This window comes from Vollenhovia emeryi, unplaced genomic scaffold (genome assembly GCF_000949405.1).
Source record: "Vollenhovia emeryi isolate VEMERY1.0 unplaced genomic scaffold, V.emery_V1.0 DF939167.1, whole genome shotgun sequence".
Classification (NCBI taxonomy): domain Eukaryota; kingdom Metazoa; phylum Arthropoda; class Insecta; order Hymenoptera; family Formicidae; genus Vollenhovia; species Vollenhovia emeryi.
This window is the reverse complement of record NW_011967199.1, coordinates 355,627-379,686: the sequence shown is the minus strand read 5'-3', so window position 1 is coordinate 379,686 and position 24,060 is coordinate 355,627. Positions and strand designations below refer to the sequence as shown.

General features: G+C 38.7%; 5 protein-coding genes across 9 annotated transcripts; 4 read left to right on the top strand and 1 right to left on the bottom strand.

Moving 5' to 3' along the window:
* The first annotated feature begins 554 nt into the window (after nucleotides 1-554).
* LOC105564219 (transcription initiation factor TFIID subunit 2) lies at nucleotides 555-6,791 on the top strand. The gene is made up of 18 exons (XM_012016445.1): nucleotides 555-724; nucleotides 1,046-1,262; nucleotides 1,340-1,556; nucleotides 2,335-2,573; nucleotides 2,647-2,868; nucleotides 2,942-3,155; nucleotides 3,240-3,491; nucleotides 3,590-3,798; nucleotides 3,879-4,118; nucleotides 4,211-4,460; nucleotides 4,525-4,671; nucleotides 4,746-4,936; nucleotides 5,022-5,233; nucleotides 5,316-5,535; nucleotides 5,616-5,769; nucleotides 5,851-6,015; nucleotides 6,083-6,259; nucleotides 6,393-6,791. The coding sequence occupies exons 1-18, from the start codon at nucleotides 679-681 to the stop codon at nucleotides 6,633-6,635; spliced, it is 3,615 nt and encodes a 1,204-aa protein (XP_011871835.1). The 5' UTR covers nucleotides 555-678; the 3' UTR covers nucleotides 6,636-6,791.
* Nucleotides 6,792-7,202: 411 nt separating this feature from the next.
* On the top strand, nucleotides 7,203-11,412 carry LOC105564218 (transcription factor E2F4). The gene is made up of 7 exons (XM_012016444.1): nucleotides 7,203-7,443; nucleotides 7,790-7,899; nucleotides 7,973-8,243; nucleotides 8,584-8,807; nucleotides 9,322-9,431; nucleotides 9,509-9,562; nucleotides 10,445-11,412. Exons 1-7 carry the CDS (start codon nucleotides 7,336-7,338, stop codon nucleotides 10,552-10,554), a joined length of 987 nt encoding a protein of 328 aa, XP_011871834.1. The 5' UTR covers nucleotides 7,203-7,335; the 3' UTR covers nucleotides 10,555-11,412.
* A 273-nt stretch (nucleotides 11,413-11,685) lies between these two features.
* On the top strand, nucleotides 11,686-14,601 carry LOC105564216 (mpv17-like protein). 4 transcript variants are annotated; one of them, XM_012016440.1, is made up of 4 exons: nucleotides 11,686-11,896; nucleotides 13,411-13,682; nucleotides 13,805-13,936; nucleotides 14,011-14,601. In XM_012016440.1, exons 2-4 carry the CDS (start codon nucleotides 13,425-13,427, stop codon nucleotides 14,260-14,262), a joined length of 642 nt encoding a protein of 213 aa, XP_011871830.1. In that variant the 5' UTR covers nucleotides 11,686-11,896; nucleotides 13,411-13,424; the 3' UTR covers nucleotides 14,263-14,601. The 4 variants fall into 4 exon arrangements, with proteins under 4 accessions (XP_011871830.1, XP_011871833.1, XP_011871831.1 ...); XM_012016443.1 differs by lacking the exon at nucleotides 11,686-11,896 and adding an exon at nucleotides 11,915-12,044; XM_012016441.1 differs by lacking the exon at nucleotides 11,686-11,896 and adding an exon at nucleotides 11,916-12,052.
* A 747-nt stretch (nucleotides 14,602-15,348) lies between these two features.
* Nucleotides 15,349-21,801, top strand: LOC105564211 (aminopeptidase N-like). Of its 2 annotated transcripts, none has more exons than XM_012016433.1 (12): nucleotides 15,349-15,678; nucleotides 15,800-16,281; nucleotides 16,760-17,221; nucleotides 17,586-17,769; nucleotides 18,135-18,288; nucleotides 18,491-18,572; nucleotides 18,903-19,285; nucleotides 19,772-20,046; nucleotides 20,271-20,461; nucleotides 20,689-20,988; nucleotides 21,073-21,142; nucleotides 21,317-21,801. In XM_012016433.1, the coding sequence occupies exons 2-12, from the start codon at nucleotides 15,821-15,823 to the stop codon at nucleotides 21,440-21,442; spliced, it is 2,688 nt and encodes an 895-aa protein (XP_011871823.1). In that variant the 5' UTR covers nucleotides 15,349-15,678; nucleotides 15,800-15,820; the 3' UTR covers nucleotides 21,443-21,801. The 2 variants fall into 2 exon arrangements, with proteins under 2 accessions (XP_011871823.1, XP_011871822.1); XM_012016432.1 differs by having other exon boundaries at nucleotides 15,349-15,712.
* Nucleotides 21,802-21,894: 93 nt separating this feature from the next.
* LOC105564212 lies at nucleotides 21,895-23,966 on the bottom strand. The gene has a single exon (XM_012016435.1). The coding sequence runs from the start codon at nucleotides 23,127-23,129 to the stop codon at nucleotides 21,918-21,920; it is 1,212 nt and encodes a 403-aa protein (XP_011871825.1). The 5' UTR covers nucleotides 23,130-23,966; the 3' UTR covers nucleotides 21,895-21,917.
* Between the last annotated feature and the right edge of the window lie 94 nt (nucleotides 23,967-24,060).

Sequence of the window (24,060 nt, the reverse complement as noted above, 5' to 3'; positions counted from 1 at the left end):
GTCAATTTCCTAAATCTTACGTCTTGAAATCCCATTGTAGACACCGCGTTAGGTTGCGGTCAAGCTGCCGCTTCAAACGCTTCAAAGCGTTTCTTTTCTTCGTTTTTTTTTTACGGAAATAAAGAAGAAGACTATTCCAAATTGTTGTGAAGGCTCCCGAAAAGAAAAATATAAAGGAAGGAGAGAATGTGCCAATGTGAGCCACAAAATGAACAGAACTCTGTTCTCACAATATATATATTCCTCAATTTCTATTTAATATACGTTTCGACCCTTCTTCGGGTCTTCTTCAGTAACTACAAAGAAGTGTGAGTATAATAAAATTTGTAATATATATATGTATATATAGCTGGGAGCAACAAAATCAAACAGATACCTCGCTCAATCGAAAATATAGATCGGCACAGCATCGAAGTCTATTTCGAAACATTTGAAGCAACAGCTTGACCACAGCCATAGATACTTTCAGATAAGGATCAAACATCAATCGCCGCGCATGCGCGAAGGCGCGACCGCCACCCACCCTGGCGTCACTGCCGTCACTCATCACTGGTATTCAGTGTGTGAATACTGTGAATGTGGTCAACTAGTGATTGTGGCATGGCTTCGGAGTTTACGTTCCGTGTTGTTCCGTGCCTTTTTATCTTTTTCCGCGGACATATATAAATAAATAGAAACATGAAGAAGGAAAAAACGGGCGATAACAGCCGCCCCTATAGATTGGGTAAGAAAAACGCTCGCATTTTCGGACCGTTTAGCAACCATCGTCACCGGTCGATGCTTCCGTTCACCGTTTCGAATTTTTATTAATGTTCACTAAAATGCTCTCTATCCGTTCTCCACTTTTGATTACGGCTACCGAGCGGAAAACGGCGCGTGCACTCGCGTAAAACGTTCCGAGACAAAAATGAGGATTGCATCTTTCTTTTTTTCGTATTGTAAGGTTATGTTCTAGAAGTTCAGGTCGTACATCAGTTTGACGTGTTATCACTTTTTTTTACTGAAGTAACTAATACGCATTTCACTGCGACCGATATGATTGCAGCTCATCAGATATTGAGTTTGACGGGGATAAACTTTCAAAGGAAGAACATAATTGGTTTCGTCGAGCTGACGATTATACCACTGCGAGACACACTGAGGCTGGTGAAACTCAACGCCAAACAATGCAGGGTATACAGAGTGTGCTTAAACGACACTTATGAGGCACCATTCCAATATTTCGATCCGTTCCTGGATATTTGCCAGGGTGACAATAAACAGTAAGCGAATCCCTCCTCGGCGAGCGACGACGACACTCAGGGGGTTGTTAATAGGCTGATTATCACCTTCGTTGCAGACGTTCCCTGGAATTTTTCTCCAATATGCATCTAGCGACCGCCCAGAAAGTCGACCCCGACAGTAACACCGGCGAATTAGTGGTTCAAATACCACCGGATGCGGCGCATTTAGTTGCGGAAGGCCGGAGCTTGAGGATCAGCATCGAGTTTTCCTTGGAGCAGCCTCAAGGAGGTGTGCACTTCGTGGTGCCAAACTGCGAAGGAACTTTAGCTGAGGTGAGGCAGCGTGTTATAGTATTTGTTTTGATTTATTGTACAGAATCGTCCATCAACTGATGGTATGTAAGGGAGGTTCCAACTTCCTTTTCGAGTCCCTTCCTTCTTATCGTAAGAAGGGGCGATCGAATAAAATCCGGCAACCCTTGGTCGGATTTGAACTCGGAACTCTGGCTTACTATACCAGCGCGCGTCTTTGCGCTACGATCGCCACAGGCAGTGTGTTATAATAAAGGAATTTTCCTATTTTGAACCTACCAGATTGCGATACCTTTATCTATGATGATTCAATGGGAATTGTACTTTATGGATTTTCAAATTTACATTCGAGCAAGTCTAATATATCCAATGATGCTGCAATCCGTGTCGGACTCTAGTCTTTTGCCTTCAATTCGAGGTCTTCATTTGAAATAATCCCAGATTTGGTTGACTAGGAGCAGAATTATCAGCCTACTGCCCAACTGCCAATCTCGAGATTCTCGGTGGTTGCTTCCGAGAGGTGGTATTTGATTAAAAACCAGTGGCTCTTGGACTCGAGTCTTTTCATTTGTTTACTGAGCAGTACACATTTCTTTGCGTCATGTTCGCCACACATATCCGAGCGGTTGTGTCAATAATTTGCTGTCTTTATAAAGATATTCCAGTAAACACTCTTCGTACCAAGTAACTTCGACTTTACGTTTTCCAAACTAATAACCTGCAACTCCTGTGCAATAGTATGGGCAATATTTTTCCAGAACTCTGTCCTTTTTGCATACTAATAATAATTGTTTTTCAGAGAGGTGCCCACATGTATACGTACAGCTACGAAAATTCATCTAGATTGTGGTTCCCGTGTGTGGACAGTTTTGCCGAGCCATGTACTTGGAAATTGGAATTTACCGTTGACGACTCGATGACCGCAGTCTCCTGTGGAGATCTGGTCGAGGTGGTCTACACACCCGACATGCGTAGGAAAACATTTCACTACGTGCTCAACACTCCTGCGTGCGCCCCGAACATTGCACTAGCAGTCGGGTAAGTAACTAGAAACGGTTAATCGACGTCTCGTTATTTATAGCATAATAAATGTGAATTCTTTTCTCTGTAGACCCTTCGAGATTTTTGTGGATCCTTACATGCACGAGGTGACTCATTTCTGCCTGCCTCAACTTTTGCCATCTCTGAAAGTATCGGCAAAATACATGCACGAAGCATTCGAATTTTACGAGGAGACCTTGTCGAATCGCTATCCATATTCTTGTTACAAGCAGGTTTTCGTCGACGAGATAGACGAGGACATCAATGCCTACGCCACTATGAGCATCCTAAAGTAAAATTGAGCTCTTTTTGTGGGATGTATAATTTAATTCTACCACTGTACTTACGAGTTGTTTTACTTTCAGTACGAATTTGCTACATTCTACTGCGATTATAGATCAAGTATACATTACTAAGAAAGCAATGGCGCAAGCGATTGCAGAACAGTTTTTTGGATGTTTCATATCGATGCAAAATTGGTCAGATACATGGTTACCTAAAGGTATTTCCACGTATCTTACGGGACTCTACGCGAAGAAGTGTTTCGGTAATAACGAATATAGAGAATGGATACAATCCGTAAGTACCTATACGTCATAATACACCCGCATTTTTATGTTCCCTTCAGCCTATTTGCCTTGGTTGACACATACGGTTTTGTAGGAATTGCAAGAAGTCGTGAAATATGAAGAACAGTTCGGCGGTATAATATTAGACCCGTCCCAAGCACCAGCACCATTACCCATTGCAGCTAATACTCCAGCACCTGCTCCCCGAGCTCCCGATCCTGGATTTTATTTCCCTATTAAAAATTTGCATACCATGTCTCCAAAATACATTGAAGTTCTCCGCAAGAAGGCACATCTAATCATGAGAATGCTAGAACACAGGATCGGCCAAGAATTATTACTTCAAGTAAATATATATATTATACGTATACATATATTTATTTTCTAAATATGCGACAGTGGATTGAACTATACTGATTACATTTTTATAATTTTTTTTTATAGGTATTCAATAAACAGTTGTCTCTAGCAGCCAATGCAGCACAACAAAAAATTGAGTCTGGCCTGTGGTCGCACATGTTGATTAGTACAAATGTATTTGCTAAGGCAATCTTTACTGTGACAGGAAAGGATATGTCAATATTTATAGACCAATGGGTGAGAACGGGAGGACACGCGAAATTCAGCCTAAGTTTCGTATTTAATAGAAAAAGGTACCTTTCTGCTTCAGTTTAATTGCATCTATTATTACGTTATAAAAAGTAAGTTAAGCACACGTTTACACACGTTATAGAAATACGGTGGAGTTGGAAATTAGGCAAGACACCGCACATCAAAGAGGGATTAGGAAATATGTGGGTCCGTTAGTGGTCAATATTCAGGAGCTGGACGGTACTTTCAAGCATACATTACAAATTGAAGGTACAATGGCCAGGGCGGACATCACGTGCCACAGTAAAAGTCGTAGAAACAAGAAGAAGAAAATTCCTCTGTGTACCGGCGAGGAAGTCGATATGGATCTCTCTGCTATGGAGTAAGAGCGCGATAATTCTCATTGCATTTTGCAGGAAACAACTTTAGGTATTATATGTTGTCTTAAAACAAACATTGCTTGTTCGTCTACAGCGATTCTCCGGTATTATGGATCAGACTTGATCCTGAAATGACAATCATGCGAGCTGTGCAAATTGAGCAACCTGATTATCAGTGGCAGTATCAATTGAGACACGAGAGAGACGTCACCGCACAACTGGAAGCGATCGAAGCTCTGCAGCATCATTCAACACCTCAAACACGATTAGCGTTGACCGACACGATTGAGAACGAACACTGTTATTATAAAGTCAGACTTCGCGCTGCTCATTGCTTGACAAAGGTTAGTCATTATTAAACGCCGATTTCTTCAACTCAATTTTACAAATGTACATACACACTTGCAGGTAGCAAACGGCCGCAACATGGTAGCGCAATGGTCAGGCCCGCCAGCGATGCTGGCCATATTCAGAAAATTATTCGGATCTGCGTCGTGTCGGCGAATTATTAAGCAAAACAATTTCTTGAATTTTCAACATTACTTTCTACAAAAGGTTTGACGCTTACTTATATCGCGTCAAAATGATTTAGCGATATCTTGTTTCTGAACCTTCGTGTGTCTATGCAGACTATACCAGTCGCAATGGCGGGATTACGCAATGCCCATGGTATCTGTCCACCGGAAGTGTTGGCATTTTTAATGGATCTTTTCAAGTACAACGACAACAGTAAGAACAGATATTCCGACAATTATTACAGAGCCGCACTAATTGAAGCTCTTGGCGCGACTGTTACACCGGTTATCAGCGTGCAGCAGGGGTATGAATATTCGAATATCTCTTTTTTGTTTTTTACAACAAGATGTACAACAATCTGAGATAAATTTCTTAATGTATCGTTACAGAACAGCTATTACAGCAGAGTCCCTGTCCATCGACACGAAGGCCATTCTAGAAGAGGTCACGAGAAACTTGAACTTGGAGAAATTGTTACCCTGCTACAAATATACCGTCAGCGTAGCTTGTCTTAAAGTTATACGCATCCTCCAAAAGTTCGGCCACCTTCCAAGCAATCCTCATCTTTTTAGAGCGTACGCAGCGTATGGACAATTTATAGGTAATGTTCTGTTCTGTTCAACAACAGTATCGACTTTTCTGCGAATTGCCAAAATTCTTAACGATCGATTGACATTTTCCAGACGTTCGAATCGCAGCTCTAGAGGCCTTGGTCGATTTTACTCGCGTGGACGGCAAATGGGAGGACTTGGAATTCTTATTAGATATGGCAGAAATGGATCCACATCCTGGCGTGCGCCACAGACTTGTACGGCTGATGGTGGAGAATCCGCCATTCGAAAGAGCCCATAAACATTGCTTGGATAAACCAGATCTGGTCGATCGCATATGGAACTTGATCAAGTACGGCGGTTCTTCTTCAATCTCGCTTGTGAATGTTATTTTTCTTTCATGTGAATTAACATACGTGATTTTATCTACAGCGGCATGCTGTCGCACGATGCAAAGTTGCGTTGCGATTTGGTGGATTTGTATTACACTTTGTACGGTACGAAAGTCCCATTTTGTCTACCCATTCCCGAAATCGTGGCGCTCATGAAGCCTAAGAAAGTTGGCCCGCCAAGTCCAGAACGCGAGGTGAGACTTACGTTCCGCCTGTTGCGCGATTGTCAAGCTTCATTTTCACAGCAATGTCCCAATCCTGCGTACTCTGTTCAGGTGAAAGCTGCGCCGGTACAGCACGTGAGACACGAACCGATCGAAGAGGTTGAAAGCCTGCCTGTTTCGAACAAGAGGAAATCGTCTCCCAACAAAGATACTCCGGGTCCGTCAAATCCAGTGGAACATCCACCAGAGCCAAAACGACAAAAGACAGCAAATAATGTATGTAAGATGATTTTATCCCCGTTATCGGGTCAAGCGAATCTACGGCTAATGTTTTTTGTTTCAGCACGACGAACGAGGAATTCCGGTACCTGGTGAAGGGAAAGTAAAATCTGAATATTACAGTGACAATTCCGCGTCACTGCCTGGTATCATGGGAACGCCCGGTCCTGTAGGCTTCGAGCCCGGGATGTTTAAAAAAGATGCGGACGAGCACAAGCCGAAAAATGATTCCGGCAATAAGGTACGCCAAGTTTATCAAGTGGTAGACGGTATCCTTGTACGCCAATGACTCGCGTGTGGTTTTATATAGAAGTTTTATATATAAAAAAAATATATATATTAAAATCCGCGACACATTTTCGCCGTTCTTGCAGAGTAAAAAGAAGAAGAAGGACAAGAAGAAGCACAAGCACAAGCATAAGCATAAACACGATCACAAGCACAACAAGGATAAGGAGAAGAAGGAAAAGGATAAGAGTAAAGATAAGGATAAGGAAAAGGATAAAAGCAAGGACAAGGATTCATCCGCTTTAAAGATTAAGGATGAGACTCTCAGCTCTGCGAGTTCTAGTCAAAGCCCAGAGCCAACTGTCACCAACGAACTTCTTTTTCCTTAGGAACATGCAATCATGCATTCGAAATTTTTATCACCTTCACCGTTTACACTTTGTACAACTATATGGTATAAATAATCATGAAACAACATGTAAATATTCTTAAAAATAATATATGTATATGTACATATATATATTAAATGTATATATTTATAAATGTTGTATATGTACATGTGTATACAACATACATACGTATGTTAAAATTAATATACACATGTTACAGTACAATATTTATAAATATTATATATATTTATTTTATTAATAACACGAATGTACATAGAAATAAAGGTAATGGTATGCTAGTTAGCGCATTTTATTACACATTAATGTAAAAAAAGAACAGATTTTTTAAATAATGCATAATAAAGAATCATATTATCCCGTTAAATCTGCTTTTGTATATTATATTGTACACAATATTTATTCGATTGTATCTTCCATCTTTTTCCCTAGACACATCAAGTAGGCGCCTTTGTTGTCGATCGCCGTAAGTCCCCGGGACGAGGGATCTTTCAAAATTTGCTCGATATCCGGCGACCATATCCCCGTTTCGAATCTAATCATCCGGTTCCAGGTTCGTTACCGACAACAGACGCGCTCCCATTTGAACGGCCGTTGCGCGCTTGCTGGGATGGCGTCCGTGGCGTTGCGGCAATTTCGAAGGGACTAGCGGGTTTTGAAAATTTTCGCGACGCCCGTGATAATGGCAGATAATCAGCAGAGCAGATTCGAGAAGTCCCTCGGGCTGCTGACCACCCGCTTCGTCACCCTGCTGCAGAAAGCCAAGGATGGCGTGCTGGATTTGAAAGTCGTGAGTACTCTCTCGGGGGGGCCTCGCGAGGGCAGCGAAAAAGTTAACCTGTACTAGGTTAAGTGACCGCGGGCCTACACGTCATACTTGGGTTGCGGGAATTTTGAAAGAGGTGCGCGGCGCGGGGACCGCCGCCCGTGCACCCGGGCCCGCCTCCCCGACTCCGCGGACGAGCCCGCCGGCTGCCGCCGGGTCCGCGGGCCGGCCCTCGGCGCGGCCGACGCGCCGACGGTATCGCAACGTCGTAACACGCGATGCCGCCTTAACCTATAAGCCGCCGCGGGGGCCCTCGGCGGGACGTCCCGGCGACCGACCGGGATCGCTGCTCTACGATAACGTGTTGCAGGCCGCGGACATCCTGGAGGTGCGGCAGAAGCGGCGTATTTACGACATCACCAACGTCCTCGAGGGCATCGGCCTTATTGAGAAAAAGAGCAAGAACAGCATACAATGGAAGTAAGTGCCCGCACGCTTCTTCGCTCTCGCCGCGGTACCGCGCTGTCACTACTTTTCAAACCCGTGCTTGAAGGGGCGCCGGTCCTGGCTGCAACACCCAGGAGGTCGGCGAGAAGCTGTCGAGTTTGAAGGAGGAGATCGGCAAGCTGGAGGATCACGAGCATCTGCTGGACACCCATACCCAGTGGATACAGCAGAGCATAAAGAACATAGAGAATGATCGTGAAAATATGAAATACGCGTACATCACGTACGAGGATGTCAAGGCGAACTTTGCCGATCAGTTTGTGCTGGGGGTACAGGGTCCTCCGGACACGGAGTTGACAGTACCAAATGTCTTGAAGGTATACCGAGAGATGTCCAGAAAACGTTTGTTCCGTTGCGCCGCGGTCCCGAGTAGGTCAGAGCTTCCAAGCTGGTTTCGTTACAGCGGCAATTTTCAAAGGCTGTAAGCTCTGGGTCAAACCTCTCTGGAGGACTTGTTTTCTTAACGGATTTAGTGTTATTTGGAAGTTTCTGTCCTCCAAGGGACGGCACGGACAACAAGACCTGGGAATGAAACTCAAGTCTTCCGCTTGATTATTGTTCTGGCATCGAGCTGTTCGCCATCTAATGAAATCTAGGGAATCTTTAATTATATCGATATACATTTGTCGTTTATGCGTTGTTTTGTATATTTGGCAGACTGTCATTCAAGACGACGCAGTGATAAATTACAATATGCTCCTGAGAAGTAATACGGGAGAGATTAAGGTATATATGGTCCAACCTGAGCTAGCTAAGACTTACGATAATAAGGTGTTAGAAATGAGATTGCAAGAGGAAGCCAAGGGTACGAAGCGCGGAAACGAGGAGGACGAGAAGAAAGAGGAGGAGGTTCCTGTTAAACCAAAGAGGAAAGTTGGCAGGTGAGAGATCAATCCATCTACTCTTAAGAAAGACATGTAAGAGATTTGTTGGCGCTTTCCAACGATACTTATTGGTTCGGCTTCACTTCGTGTTGCAAAAGTAACGCAGAGATTATGTATATTTTGATGGTTTTTCTCTTTTGCATATATATTTGTCATGTCAGGTTTTATCTTCCTACGTTACGTCTTTTTTGCATGAAAACAATCTAAAGATTACATACATACATAAATTACAACTAAACCGCGCGCAATGTTGGTAGAAATGTTAAAAACAAAGAGAGGAAGCAAACGCAAATATCTCTGTATGCTCTAATCGTGTCAGGAATAGTAAAATAATATTCCTGATCTGCACAGAGCAAATAATACAATTGCTAATTGATTTTGTAAGGGGATGAATAGTTATAAAGCTTGAGCTATTCATTTGATACAAAATGTACAGTTCCCTACGTTACGTTATCTATTTCTCAGGATTAAAGTTATATTGAAAAATACATTAAATGTACTTCAATATTAGGCCGCCAAAAAACAGCGTTAAACCGGATCCGATAATAACTGACGACGAGGAAGAAGAGGATTCGGAATTGATAGAAGCTAAGATAGTACTCCGTGATGTAAGCACTACAGGTACTTGTCTTGATTTGCTGTATGTATGTTGCGGCGTGAAGTTTTTCACCGCGTTCTTAATTATTTTTTAATTACAGATAATATTGTCCAAAGAGATCTGGAGTTGTTCTCTGACCACTTCTATTCCGACTGTAAGTCAAATCTTAAGCCGATAGTTCGATCTTATATTTAAGGTAGTTGCTTCGCACACAGTAATGCTCAAAGGTTTCTTCCAGACAGGAATCAACACTGAATTATTACAATGATATATCTTGATGCGATATTGCTCTAAAGAATACACTTACGATTAATACATAGTATAAAATAGATTCGAAAGATTATAGTTTGACGTGCTGTTGCCACATCTCTTACACAATACACTCATATCTACTACATAATTCTTCCCATTTTTCAGTTTTAACTTTTTTATATTGTTGAAACGGAACGGTCAATAATTTTGAATTTTTGCCCAGTCATTCGTTCTATTTCACTTTATGACATATTTGTTTCTCATACGAATCCCGCTCATCGTTAAGCTTAACAAAAATAAAATGTGCCATCATCTGCGTTTGAAAACGCAAATATTAATATTTTAACACGTAATAATACGTGTATTAATATTACAACGAATTACATTGTTACGTGTAATAATATTTTTAACGTGTTTCACACGTAATATTTCGTGTAACATAACAAGCTTCGAACATTTTTTGTTAGAACTTTGAGACGGTCAATTTTAATTTAATTAGTCTTATTCTGCACGTATTAATGTAAAGAATAGACTGTAAAAATTTGAAACAATTCTCACGTAAATGATTTTACGAAATAACTACCTTAAGATCGTTTTAAATAAGATCACGAGACACTGTCCGATTATTTTTCCTTGCTGGATGAAATCTTAAAGTTGTCCACGATCAGATTTAAGACGAATCTTGAATACAAGATCGTGCTGTGGATACCACATTGTTACATTTCTTCTTGTGCATATTCAAACAGTCAAACTGTACTACTAACTGTACAAATTTCATTTGCAGTTTGCGGACCGTTAATGAGATTAAGTCCACCGCCCGGGGAAAAAGATTACCATTTCAATCTTGGTGAGAACGAGGGTGTTTATGATTTATTCGACATTACGACGACGTAATGAGTGTTGAATTCATGTAGCTTCGATATGCAAAGAAGAAACTGTGCCAACAGTATGCAAAGACGGAAAATCTGATGAAATCATGATGAACTTGTGCATATAAGTTTAGGGAAATTAATGGATCACAATCATTGAGAGTATACAGTATTTTTTTATTATTAAAAGTACGGGAAGCTAGTGCGAGGCATTGTGTGAAGATACCTACAACCTGTTCTGACCGCTGTTTATTTTGTACATTGCTGGGAGTAATTCGAAGTTTTAAAGGCATTTTTTTTTTATATATATAAATAGTTCTACTAAAGATTATCCTTGTAGGTTTAAGTTGGCTCACCACAAGCTTGCTTCGTGAACATGAATCACCTGGACGGAAATACACGGTCGTTCGCAATGATTTTTCGTTCGCTGCAGGAGACAAAGAATTGGCGAATGTATATAACCAAATAGAACTTAGCTTTCTCCGTTTACATTGCAATTCAGAAGATTGACTATACATGACGTTACGAAGCAAGCTTTCGTCAGATGTTGGACGTTTTAACAACTTGCGTACACGTACCCCCTAATGTATTCTATAAAATGCTGGGACGTGGTTAGTATGTATGTATATTGCGCGAATTGGACATTTTTTAAAAATATTTTACGAAACTGTGCGTACCCAGATCTCTACTGCTGGGGCAATGCATACGCATCCGCTTATATTTATGTACAGTATACCTTTGTCGCGTGACACGCAGGATCATCGAGTCAATTGTATTTCTTAACACAGCTCTCACATATACATATATATCTCTTTCTCTTTTTCTCTCTCTCTCTCTCACTCTCATGTCCGATTATATTGTCTTGAATATACGACTGCAGAAACTCGACGTTTCGTTTTCTGTGTCGGGGGGGGGGGGAGGGGTCTCGCGCGCGAGACCAGTATTATCGACCACCCTCTACGTTACCAGAGAGAGATGTGCAACGGTTCGTACGATTGTGCAACGGTACACGACCGATTCGGCGGAAAAGCGCGGCCGTATCGGCGGATGACGCGTACCAAGGACGGATAAGAATGGCTCGGTCGATTTCGTCATCGCGTCAGCACGTGTTCCGTCAACGTTCGCTGTCCGGGAAGGGGGGGGGGAGGAGGAGGAGGACAACTCGACCGCTCGGCTAGTCGAGCGCGTCACGTCGCCGCGAGAGCCACGCGGGATTCCCAGATGTCTACGGTTCGTCACACCCGGCGACGCACACGCACGCAGCGGCCGCAGGCAGCCTGTCGGAAACTAGCGCAGCGAGCGCGTTCACCGAGGAGCGTCGCGCGGCCCGTCGGCCCCTACGCCCGTTCCCCGTGACGCCGCGGAAGGTAACCGACTCCGCCGCGTGTCTCGCGGGGCGACAGTAGACATCCGTGACGTAATGCGTCACGGGAGTTGCGAAACACGTGTCACGTCGAGATTTTTCGGGAGGCAGATCGATCGAACGGTTCGTCGCTGGAGCGTGTAGACGAGGAGGTAGCGAGGTGATTTCGATTAACTCCCGATCGATGATCGATTTGTCGAGTGACCTGCGATACGCGGCGAATGGAATTGTTGGTTTCTCGTTGGGGGTTTTTTTTTGTTAGAAGGGAAACTTGGGGGATTTAGCAACGATGAATTTTGCGGCCGAAAGTTTTGTAACAATTGTGTCGGTTGATTGTGAGCTGATTAAGTTATAGATTTGTGGCGATACTGAAGGCGAGTCTTGAGTCCTCTTCGGTCTAATTTAGGTGCAATTCGTACCCCTTTTTTTCTTACTGAATTAACAAATTGTGCGGTATCTTCTAAACTGTATTTAGATTGCTCGGCGTGTAATTTTTGGCGCACTGTCAAACAGAAGAATTTGTCCCGAAAAGTGATTTTGACACATGACAGCCGCGACAGCATGCATGTCCGAGGTCCGGTTTCACCAAACGTCGCTTAACTTCAATCGTAGTTTAATTCATGTTCGCCTCTTTCTAAAGTCACAGTTGGAAAGAGACGAAGAACGAATGAAGCTAAGCTTAAAGTTGAACAACTGAATCTGGTTGTTTAATTTATTTATTTTAATTTATTGTAATATAATTATAATATATATATCTAATATAATATAAATAATAATATATATTATATTATAATAATTATAATATATTATAATAATTTATTATAATAAATGTATAAATTAATTTGATAAAACCGGGCCTCACAAAGACGTAAAAACATCTTTAAGATACCTTTTAAACACGCATGTCTAACTGATTGTTAAATTATACCTTTTCGGTTAATTAACGTTAACTGGAAAAATGTAAATGCATAAACAGATCGACGATCTTACGCAGGTTCGCACGATTGCCGCAATTCGAGTAAACTTATTTAGTGATATGTATGACACTATTGTGTCTTGAATATGCGTACTTATTTATGAAGTGATAATGAAGTAAGTAAATTTATAATGCATTATACGATTTGTAAATTGAAGATATATGGACAGTCGATAATAGGCTTGTTTTCTATATATTAGAGTAAGACAGCGACACTAGTTCACTAGTGCAGTAAGTTGAATGAAAAAAAATACTTGTCTTACACTAATTTATTGCACGGTTCAGTGCAGCAATAGAAAACAAATTTTATGTCTACATTTTTCAATTTCCTTCGGGGGGCCCGTTGGGCGCCATTTGATAATCACGAAAGTTTCTCCAAGAATATTAGCTTATCACTGATAGCACCTTGTCAACGATCCAATGTTAGTGTTTCTATTACCGTGTACTATCACTTATTACCCCGACAGTCCAATGTGTGTGTTAGTTGTTTCGTTTTCACTGTTAATAAAGCGCAAAATAATAATTTGAAATTGCCTTTGCAGCCCAGGCATCGAAGATGCGCATCATATTCGTGAAATTCCGCGAGATATCGCAGAGATACCCGATTGTTCGAGGCATGGCGTCCTACTCGATTATATGGCCGACCGCGAATTTGTTGCAACAAAAGATAATGGGGAAGGAAGAGTTTAGTTACACCGAGGCCGTGCGTTTCTGTCTGTACGGAAGTCTTTACGTAGCGCCCACGCTGTACTGCTGGCTGAGATGCGCGTCTTACTTCTGGCCGAAGGCGGATTTGAAGTCTGCAATCACTAAGGTGTATATATGCGTAGCAGACATTGAATAACTTAAGTTATTTGATTTTGTATGACAAATTGATTTAGTCACACGAATAAAAAATTGAACTGACGTAATAATGGAGTAACTGGATAATCGTAGGCTTTGGTCGAGCAAGTTACGTACAGCCCCGCAGCTATGTGTTCCTTCTTCTTTGGCATGAGCCTTCTTGAATTAAAGCCAGTTTCGGAATGCGTCGACGAGGTCAAAATTAAGTTTTGGCCAACATACAAGGTATCATATCCTCGATAGATGTATTCTCAAGTCCGTGATTAAGCGCATTAACGAGATATTATTCTCCTCCCTAGGTTGCCATTTGCGTGTGGCCGATTCTGCAAACCGTCAATTTCTTTCTAATCCCGGAACGTAATCGCGTTGTGTATGTCAGCGTATGCAGTTTAGTCTGGACATGTTTCCTCGCATACATGAAATCGCTCGAGGCCAAGCGGAAGCAGAACGAGCTGGTGAACATTAATAATGTTAATCCCAAGATGATAATGGAAAGTAAAGCGCAAACCAATGAGAGAGCCAGTCATATGCAAATTCCTCTACTACGATGATTGTTTTAGGAGATTTATATGCTGTTAGATTAATTTGTACATAGGACTTACAATTGGAAGCTATATTTATATTTTATACAATATGACGCGACTCACGTATGTGTAAATATCTGTGATATTCACAGTACAAAAGTATTACCTATTTTTGCAGAAATTTGCTATGACATTTAATCAATACAACTTAATAATATTTAAAAAAAGAATTGAAAGTACATTTAAATCCTTTTAAGTGAAAATATTACGAATGACGGTAATATATTTGGTTTACCCCAATTGTTAATATAATGATAATACTAGACATAAAGAACAATAATAAAATTTTTGACGAAATTTATCAGATCGGATTAGATTTTGCGTGCTTTTTATCTTCCCCTATGGTATGTTAAGCCAACTGAACACGATACTGTTTTTTTTTTCTACTGGATTGCTTACGAGAGCCAATTAGAATGCAGAGTTTTAGATAGGGTGAGACTTGAGGCTAAATCCTGATTGTCTCGCGTAAGCAATCCAGTGGGAAAAATAGTATCGTGTGCCGTTGGCTTTAGAAGTTATAGAAATATTGCATTACGAGTTTTACCGAGTTTAATAAAGATATATTAAACCGCTTTAGCAGTTATAGAAATATTACATTTTTAATAAAGACAAATTTAGAAATATTATAAATATTACGTTACAAATTTTACCGAGTTTAATAAATACCGAGAATTTAAAGAACTTTCTTATTTCGATAAAAGTTTAAAATAGATATTTAAATCTTAGCAAAGTTACGAACCCTATTTAGCGTGGACTGGAACCTCTTAAGTGGAATCTCAAATTTTTTAGATCGCACTTTGTTAATCTCGAGAATTACGTAGGCAGTCTTTTTAGAGGTTCACAAGCAAAGAAAATCAAATTTCAGCAACCAATAATTAAAAAACTTTTGAGAATAATACACTTTTATAATATAGATTACATGTATTTTGAATTTTTACTTTAGTACTTTTTACTGTTAATTATTCTTCTTATTTGCCAAATGCATTTTTATTAGATCAAAATCCGCTTAAAATTAATTAAAAAGCATTATATCGTACAATTTTTATTTTTTAAGGACTTGATATTCAAAACATTTACTTTTCACTCTTTTGTTACTTAAAATTTACGGATATGACCGAAGAAGAAAAAGTCTAGTTGGAGTTTAAAGGAATCTACATGGCAAGATAAGTAACGCTTGGTGAGTGAGATTTCACAAACCAATATTCGTTCCTACCAGAAAACTTGTACACAAACATGTTTACGTGATACTACTGTTCTTATTATGGCACGAGGGCAAAAGATGATACACAGTACGATTTGTCGCTCTGTCACGTCAATTCAGGGTGATCTCTCGAGGTGGCAAGACGAACCGCTTATTGTGCTCCAATATTTCGACGTTAACGGGTCTGATAACGGCTTCCTATAACTAACAGATTAAGTATAATCAATTATAATCGTCACGAGTTTATTAATACGTTTCTTTGTATGTATTTTGTTAACAGAACTTAATAAAGCTTTTCTATAGGAATCTCAAACGGGTACAGCCATGGAATTTCTAAAACTATTATTAAACATCGATTTGATACTCATCACCGCGATGACCGTTTGTGCCACCAAAAATTCCAAACTTAACATGGCTTCCTCGCCGCACAACATAGGAGGAATTCGGTATCACGTACGCTTAATAACAGATATCCAGGAAAGCAATGTTAATTTTCACGGCGAGTGTAATGTCAGTATGGAAATTCGTACGCTAATATACAGCATAGATGTGCACCTGTTAGACATGAATATAGACGAATCGGCGACGACGTTAAGTTCCGATGCTGAAACCCACAGACCGAGTGAGTTTATTTACGACAAGGAAATGGGTTCAGTGCATCTCTTTTTCGGCAACGGAATAGCAGTCGGGAATTACATTCTAAGCGTAAGATTCAGCAGGAATTCGCCAATAAACGAAAACCATTTTAGCAGAATATCATACACGAGCGTAGAGGGAGGAAGAGTGTGAGTAAACGTTCAAATATTTAAAAAGTATATACTTGCAAAATGTTATGTTATTAGCCGCATTTCTCTTATACTGTTGCCACGAGAAACTGATATCCTTGCTTCACGTAACACATAGATTCGAGATCGATACAGCGCGATAGTTCTGCGCATAAAATTCATTGTCTAAAGTATTGAATTCGCATATTCTTGCATACAACAATTAGATTAGATATTACGTGAAATCGAAAACAAAATCTGCTCCTATTGCGCTGCGTATGTTGTGCTGGTGGACTGCAGATTCGATAGGAAACAAACGCAATTTTTTATATTAAAAATACTACTGCGCCACACAGTTAACGTGATAAACATTACTTTAGGCCACAGAAATTATTTCTAATTGTACAATAGAATACAATAGAAAGTATAATGACTGTGATAGTCTCTCTGCAATTTTAATGCCTGAAAATTGTTTATTCGTTGTGCTTTCGAAATATAGGTGGTTGGGCGTGGTGCCGCTTGTACCCATTTCGGTCACCGGAAGGCCCTTTCCGTGTTGGGACGAGTTGGCACTTAAACAACGTATGAAAATTTCTATAAAGCATAATGATACCTTCAAAGCATTGTCCAATTCGCCTGTGGAAGTGCGGTATACGGACGAGGATGGCATGGTGTGGACAGAGTTCGACCTGACTCACGTAATGTCCACTTGTCTTGTGGCGATTGTGCTGACCGATTTAACTCAGGTTTATGAAAACAGCACAATCACCAACGTTTGGGGCAGACCGCATTTAACTCCGCATATGAGATACGCGCAAAGTGTCGCCGACAAAGTCAGGGAGTACATGGTCGAATATACGAAGAAGTCTAACAATGGAGACCAAGTATCCAAAATACATCACGTCGCAATACCGAATTTCGCACGCAGTGGAATGTCATTTTGGGGATTAGCTCTCTACAAGTAATTTGAAAAGTTATATTAATTAGTGCCAAAATTAATTAGAGCAATTGAAGTAATTGACTTGAAAACTATTCACGATCCCGAAATTTTCGAGCAATACAAAATCTGTATAATCTACATATATGTGTAACCAAATCGATAATAATAATTAGTCAAATAGCACCAATAAGTATATCGCGTACATGGATACGGATTTAATATAACCGCTTTTTGTCGATTACTGCTCGTCAAACTCTTTGTTTTGCTTTTCAATGTTGAAATTTGACCTAAATTGTCTACATTATACATATAAATGATATTGAAATATCCTAATAACAACGACAAGCCGGCGCGAATACATTATAACATATTAAATAATTTTCAGCGAATCAGACATTACTTACAACAGTGAAATAGAACCTCTGTTTCGTCAAAGAAATGTGGCAAAATTGATAGCGCATACAGTATTGCAGCAATGGTTCGGTGGTCTGGCTCCTCCGGCATGGTTACCTTACACGTGGTTAAGCGAAGGATTAAGTTCGTTCTTTCAGTCGTATGTCCTCGACAAGGTTGTTTCACCTTATTTAATCTAGATATCTGACATAAATGAAAAAGGATATAATGATGCGTTGTAATTACAACAATGCAAATAGTTTTTAATTGGCTTCAGTAATACCTAAACTCAATTTGTTCCATTGCATATTATTTTGAAGATAACATTTTTCCCCGTTATGCTTATATCTACTACTGTGTTATATCACACATATACACACGCGCGCGCGCGTGCACACAAATTGCAGGCTTTAGAAATTAAAATATTGAAGTTTTTCTGAAAGTACTAAGAACCACGTTGAAATTAGTTAGTGTCTATAGCTAATGTATCTGTAATAATATCTCTCTTGATACAATTGTAATATAAGGTACTTATTTGTAGATTTATGAAAACTCGCGAATAATAGATTTCCTGGTAATAGAGCAATTACACACATCTTTCGATGATGGTGTCGAATACACAACGAATTCTGTTGTACCACAGATCTCAAACTTTTCTGAAAGAACCGTTACATATAGTTCTCTTTATAATAAAGGTAAGTGTATGTAAATATAATTAAGTAATTGCATGTAAAATATGTTACATGCAAATTATATAAGGGGAAAAAAATGAAATGAGCAGCTCGCAATAGACAAAAATTCATCCGTGACACACATTTATTTAATAATGCTTTTATTATCAAATTTCCTTTACATGTTTATTCACATGTACTTAGTCATTGTCGTTTTTCACCATAGCATCCGCCTTATTACGCATGCTGCAACATATAATTACTGACGAGGTGTTCAAAAATGGTATCATCTTATATTTACAGAAGCAGTGAGTAATATGTAGCAGTATATAAAATTATTTCCTGTTAATTTAACTAAGATATTTTTGTTGTTGAATTTCGCACTATCGTATATAAATTATATACGCATAATTCAGTTAAATAGTAAATTTATAATAATCAAGCCTTTTTAGTTGACATTAACCGACCAGTGTTTTAATACAGAAAATTTATTTCTGGCAACTTAAAGAGATTTCTATGATTTAAATTTATATTCCTTAACATGCCTCAATTTTCTCTCCCTCTTTCTTTCTCTCTTCCTTGCTTTGTGCGTATGTTATTATGTTTTCTTCGTTAATAATATTATTTTGTAAATTTAGTCAGTTTATATCAGTAGCTTCCGATGATTTATGGCTCGCCATGCAAACAGCTGCTCTAAAGAGACCGGATGTCTCATACTTCCGAAAATTCGAAATAAAAGAAGTAATGGATACCTGGATAAAGCAAACACACTATCCTTTACTGACCGTGACACGAGATTATGAAACTGGGCACGTACTAGTTATACAAGAACATTTTGCTGGTCGACAGGTCATCGATGACTCAACCGCTAATAGGTGGTGGATACCTGTGACTTGGACTACACAAACAGATTGCAATTTCTCTAATACTTTGCCCATGGATTGGTTAACCCCTGTGTTTACAGAGGTAAACTTTAATATTAATGCAAATGATTGGATCATAGTTAATGTGCAACAAACTGGCAAGTATTAACCAATGAATTACATGTTTTCGTGTTTACTATCTGTTTAATCGGAATCGCATACAGTATCGTTATTCATAGTCTTTATTCAGAAAAACTTAAGGTAACATAATTTATTTGATAACCCAAAAACACAATTATTTAATTGTGTTTAACAAAATATTAAATGTGTTAGATAATGACTACTCTATTGTCATTGCAATTCAAATAAATTTTATTTATAACTGCGAAATTATTTATTTAGATAAAATTAATTTGAAATTATATAAATCTTCTTAGTAATTTAATTTTTCATTTAATTAAGAATAAAGTGGTTGTATTATATGTATATATTTATATATAGTTTTCTTTATAATATGCGCAACTGTGTATTAGTACACTTTATACTTTGAACACAAGAAAAGATAATTATAAATATCTCGTTATAAATTAATTTGAGAAGATTTTAATTTATATCGATGAAAAATACCTTCTGTTATGCGACAGGATATTACCGTGTCGATTACGATACCAAAAATTGGGAAAAAATTGGAGATTACTTAAATTCTGAAAACTATTCGAAGATACACGTTCTCAATCGTGCTCAAATCATCGATGATGTGTATGCCCTTTTGATTGTAAAACGTGTCAGTATCTCTTTATTCTTGAAAATTACGAATTACTTATCGCGAGAGACAGATTATATAGCATGGCACCCAATGTTCCGAATCTTATCAAAGTTGTTGAAGTATTTTTCACTGCCGGAAAGTACAACATTCAAGGTAAATACACAAAACAATTTCATAAAGACATTTTTAGGAGAGTATATTGATCGTGATGTCTTTAGATAAAAAAAGATTGATATAAGTATTAAATATTAAGAAGAAATTGCTTACATATAATATTTGTTCTAATGAAAGAGTTTTAGTTTTATATATTCGTACATAGATCATCCTTTTTTACAAAGACTAATAAGATATAAATTTTATTTTATTATAATTTTTAGTTACGCATGTCAGAACTGATGGATGGGCTTCTTAAAAGCGTAGGATACGAGGAGCAACCCAACGAAGACGATATTTCACAACACAGAAGACTACAAGTAACAAAGTGGGCATGTCTCGTTGGTAATGCGGAGTGCAAAAGAATGGCTACCGCTAAATTGGAACACTATCTCGCAGATGTTAACGCTCATAAGTAATTATGCTTCTAATTCAGATATAAGTTGCAAGATAATATCGGTAAAAAACATCTCTCGAAGAATTAAATAATCAGACTTCATATTTCTACACGTTGTACTATTACAGACATAGTATTAGATAAAAATACTAAATAAATAAATAATTTCATACTTTAATAACTTTTATTTTATACTTTTATCTTAATACCTCATACTCTCTCATTTTCTAATCTTTTTATTTTAGAGTTCCGGCTTGGTGGCACAGCTGGATGTATTGTTTCGGATTAATGACAGCTAATGAAGCTACGTGGAACAAAACAATGAACTTGTATATACAAAAACGTGATAAAAGTCTTTTACAGCATTTGGCTTGCTCTGAAGATTCCAATATTATCATTAATTATTTAAATATTATAGTAACAAACAGTATTGCATTAAGACACGAAGATTATATTTTTGCACTTGACTCCATTATTATTAACCATGCACGTAACGGTCAGGTGCTTAAGTATATATTAACGAACTTCGAGAGAGTCAAACCCAAGTAATGACATTTTTAAAATAAATATATGTACATAATCTTAAAATTTTATATATTAAGTATTAATATTTTATTTTACTTTTCTAGATCATATACTACGGTCGCAATGTTGGAAAATCTTATTTCAAACGTTCATAGTAAACAGAAACTTGACAAGGTATATTTTATAATCATAAATTCCATATACTTATCGGCTTTTTATTAAATATATCTTTCCCTGTGTATGTGTCCTACATGTATTTCTCACAGTTAGTTAAAACTAGTTGTAAAGTGCGAAGCTAAATTAATTCATATTTTATTAATGTTGAAATATCGAAATAATCTGTTTCAGATCGAACTTTCCGTTACCAATAATTTCTACAAAGAAATTTCAGCAGAAATTCTACCCATTTTACACTCACGTGTACTTCTTCTTGACAACTTAGTAGAAAACTTTCCGGTGTATTCCGGTGTATAAACGAAGAGAAACCAGTTTGACTCAGTATTTCGAACTACTCCAAAATAACGTATGCGATGCAGGGAAAATACGTTTATTAATTTTTACATAAAGTTTAATATTATTTTTACTTATTAGTATGTTTTTAATTTTTTAACTATTAATACAATTTCGAATTTATTGCACAAGAAAAATGTATGTATGTATGTCATGTATCGAGAAATACTTGGTATGCATATAATTACTGCCTTCTGCGATTGGTAGTAAATATTATACATGCGTTATACTTCTCATGCTATCGTTCTACGTTATATATTTGTATTTAACTTTGTAGTTTTAGTGTAAATATTGAATTCGATTATATAAAATTAACAATTGTACATCTTGAACTGGATTTAATTCCGCCCATTAGTTTTGTGTGAAGTTTTGGAATCAGTTGGCTGATTTAATGGCTATAATTTACATAATATGTGTATTTTCTGCAAATTATCTCACATTATAAGATGTGTTCCAAGCAGCCAAGATCTCTCAGATGTAGCAACATATCAGCAAGTATTTTACATACTTCGTCTCCACCGAGATATTTCTGCTTCTTTGCACTTTCCAACGCACCTAGACTGATTATTTCTCGTACCATTACTTCTGATTCGAGACAACCCAGTAACACCGGTAAAAAGTGACATGCGAGAAGAAAACCGAAGAGAGCACCCCTCCTAAAATCATCCAACAAAGCGTTGTACGAATACTTCTCAGTGTCTCGAATGCCAGCGGCCAGCAGATGTTCCATTAGCGCATCGTGGTAAGCGTGCATGATGTCGGAAAATTTTTCTCTTCTCTCCTCATTCGTGCAGCAGAGGCAGAGATACGTGGATAGATCGACAACGGGCGTTGCATAAGTTATAAGCGCGAAATCGACCAGCATCGCGTGATACTGCCCACCCGCAAGTGTCTTGAAGAGAATATTGGGCAGTACAAAATCGCCATGGCACAACGTAGACAAAGGTTCAAGCCGCCCCATTGTCTTCATTAACACTTCGTCAAACCCGTTTGAAAGCAAGGCTTCCATCTTGTCGCAGAAAACTGTATCGTAGCCTTGTCTGCGAAGATATTCCACCGCTCGAGTCCCTTTAACATTCAAAATGGTCTCGTATATGTTCCCCGTCTTCACAAATCGAACCTCTTGTAGTCGCGCTACGATGTCGGAGAATTTTTGCGGTTGCAGTTCCTTCATGACGTATCCTTTGCCGTGAAATCGTCCCAACTCGCGCATCGCCGCCAATGTGTATTCTAAAGGAGCATTGTACGGGTACGAACAAGAATAGTATCCTCGTTCGTTGACGTTCTCTAGGGCGATCACAGAATCGCTGGACGGCTGTTTATCAACGTGGTAATATCTTGCATAAAGATGCCTCTCGTTCGGTTGGACGTACATTTGATAGAATAGAATCTCGTTGTGAAATTGAAGGTCGATGCGAATCATCTGACTAAGTTTCTCTATCAAGGGTCTCTTCAGCACCACGGACAGTTCCTCGTGCTGATCGTTTGTCTTATTCTTAAATTGCAGACGTACATAATACATGGCGGTTGCAATAAAATTGACAGTCTTGGATAACTCGTATCGAGCTTTGTCAACGTCCAGTCCAAGATTCTCGATGATCCTGGCCATCACTTCGTCGATCCATCTCTGAGAATCTTCAGCGTGGGACATTTTACTTGAATACGCGACTAGTTATGACAAAATAATTTAGAATACTGATTTGGGCTGCGAGTTCTTGCCTCGACGGCTCGAACAGTACTAACATAAAGTGGCTTCAGTGAAATCCATTAAGAGGCTTGCACATAGATAAGTTTTTCTACTATTTATACTTACCGGCGTTCGCTTGAGAATAATTTGTACTGCCGATACAAGAATGAGTTAACAAAAATTTATCTCTTGCATTATAAGTACAGTTTTTGCATAGATAGTGCGTCGTAAAGTAACGAGAACAGTATAGTTCATATCGAATCTGTTACAGCTAAGGATTTTTAAGGTATTAACGTGTATTTTAATGTTATAGTGTAAAATTTACGTGATCGATTAATGTATAATAGGATTTTGTAACGTAATAAGAAGTATTCAAACCGATACCAATATTTATAGTGGAAACAATCATATCTCTGCTCTTGAGCTTTTACGAGCAATATTTGGGGACGTTTCGTTACGTCTGTACCAGTGCCTTCTAAATTCAGTATCTAATTCTCCGCAAGAAAGGACGGTTATAAGATGGCACAGCAGGAAAAAGCCAGGGTTGGGAAGTAACGCGTTACTTGTAACGCCGTTACCATTTTCGTTACTTTTTTTCGGTAATGATCGTTACTTTTTTATGTCTGTAACGGTAATGGTAACGTCGTTACATTTTTACAGTAACGGTAACGAATTCAGCCGTTACTTTTATCGTTACTTTAATTCCCTATTATCTTTTATATCTGTTCAATAGATCGTGAGCTGGTCGCGCGCACTATTCTTGATTGGACTAAAATATTCCGATATTGGACGCTGGAAGTCAATATGTCACATGAGAATGCGCTTTAAACATTTATCGATGTCTTGATTCTGGGGCCCGATTCTTGAATTCATTCGAAGAAGAAACGTATACGAA

Coding starts and splice junctions, on each gene's coding strand:
- LOC105564219 (XM_012016445.1), top strand. CDS start 679: ATGAAGAAGGAAAAAACGGGCGATAACAGCCGCCCCTATAGATTGG. Junction 725..1,045: donor CAGCCGCCCCTATAGATTGG/GTAAGAAAAACG, acceptor ATATGATTGCAG/CTCATCAGATATTGAGTTTG. Junction 5,770..5,850: donor CGCCAAGTCCAGAACGCGAG/GTGAGACTTACG, acceptor TACTCTGTTCAG/GTGAAAGCTGCGCCGGTACA.
- LOC105564218 (XM_012016444.1), top strand. CDS start 7,336: ATGGCAGATAATCAGCAGAGCAGATTCGAGAAGTCCCTCGGGCTGCTG. Junction 7,444..7,789: donor GCGTGCTGGATTTGAAAGTC/GTGAGTACTCTC, acceptor AACGTGTTGCAG/GCCGCGGACATCCTGGAGGT. Junction 9,432..9,508: donor CCGTGATGTAAGCACTACAG/GTACTTGTCTTG, acceptor TTTTAATTACAG/ATAATATTGTCCAAAGAGAT.
- LOC105564216 (XM_012016440.1), top strand. CDS start 13,425: ATGCGCATCATATTCGTGAAATTCCGCGAGATATCGCAGAGATACCCG. Junction 13,683..13,804: donor TGAAGTCTGCAATCACTAAG/GTGTATATATGC, acceptor GGATAATCGTAG/GCTTTGGTCGAGCAAGTTAC. Junction 13,937..14,010: donor AGTTTTGGCCAACATACAAG/GTATCATATCCT, acceptor TCTCCTCCCTAG/GTTGCCATTTGCGTGTGGCC.
- LOC105564211 (XM_012016433.1), top strand. CDS start 15,821: ATGGAATTTCTAAAACTATTATTAAACATCGATTTGATACTCATCACC. Junction 17,222..17,585: donor TGGGGATTAGCTCTCTACAA/GTAATTTGAAAA, acceptor AATAATTTTCAG/CGAATCAGACATTACTTACA. Junction 19,286..19,771: donor AGTTAATGTGCAACAAACTG/GCAAGTATTAAC, acceptor GTTATGCGACAG/GATATTACCGTGTCGATTAC.
- LOC105564212 (XM_012016435.1), bottom strand. CDS start 23,129: ATGTCCCACGCTGAAGATTCTCAGAGATGGATCGACGAAGTGATGGCC.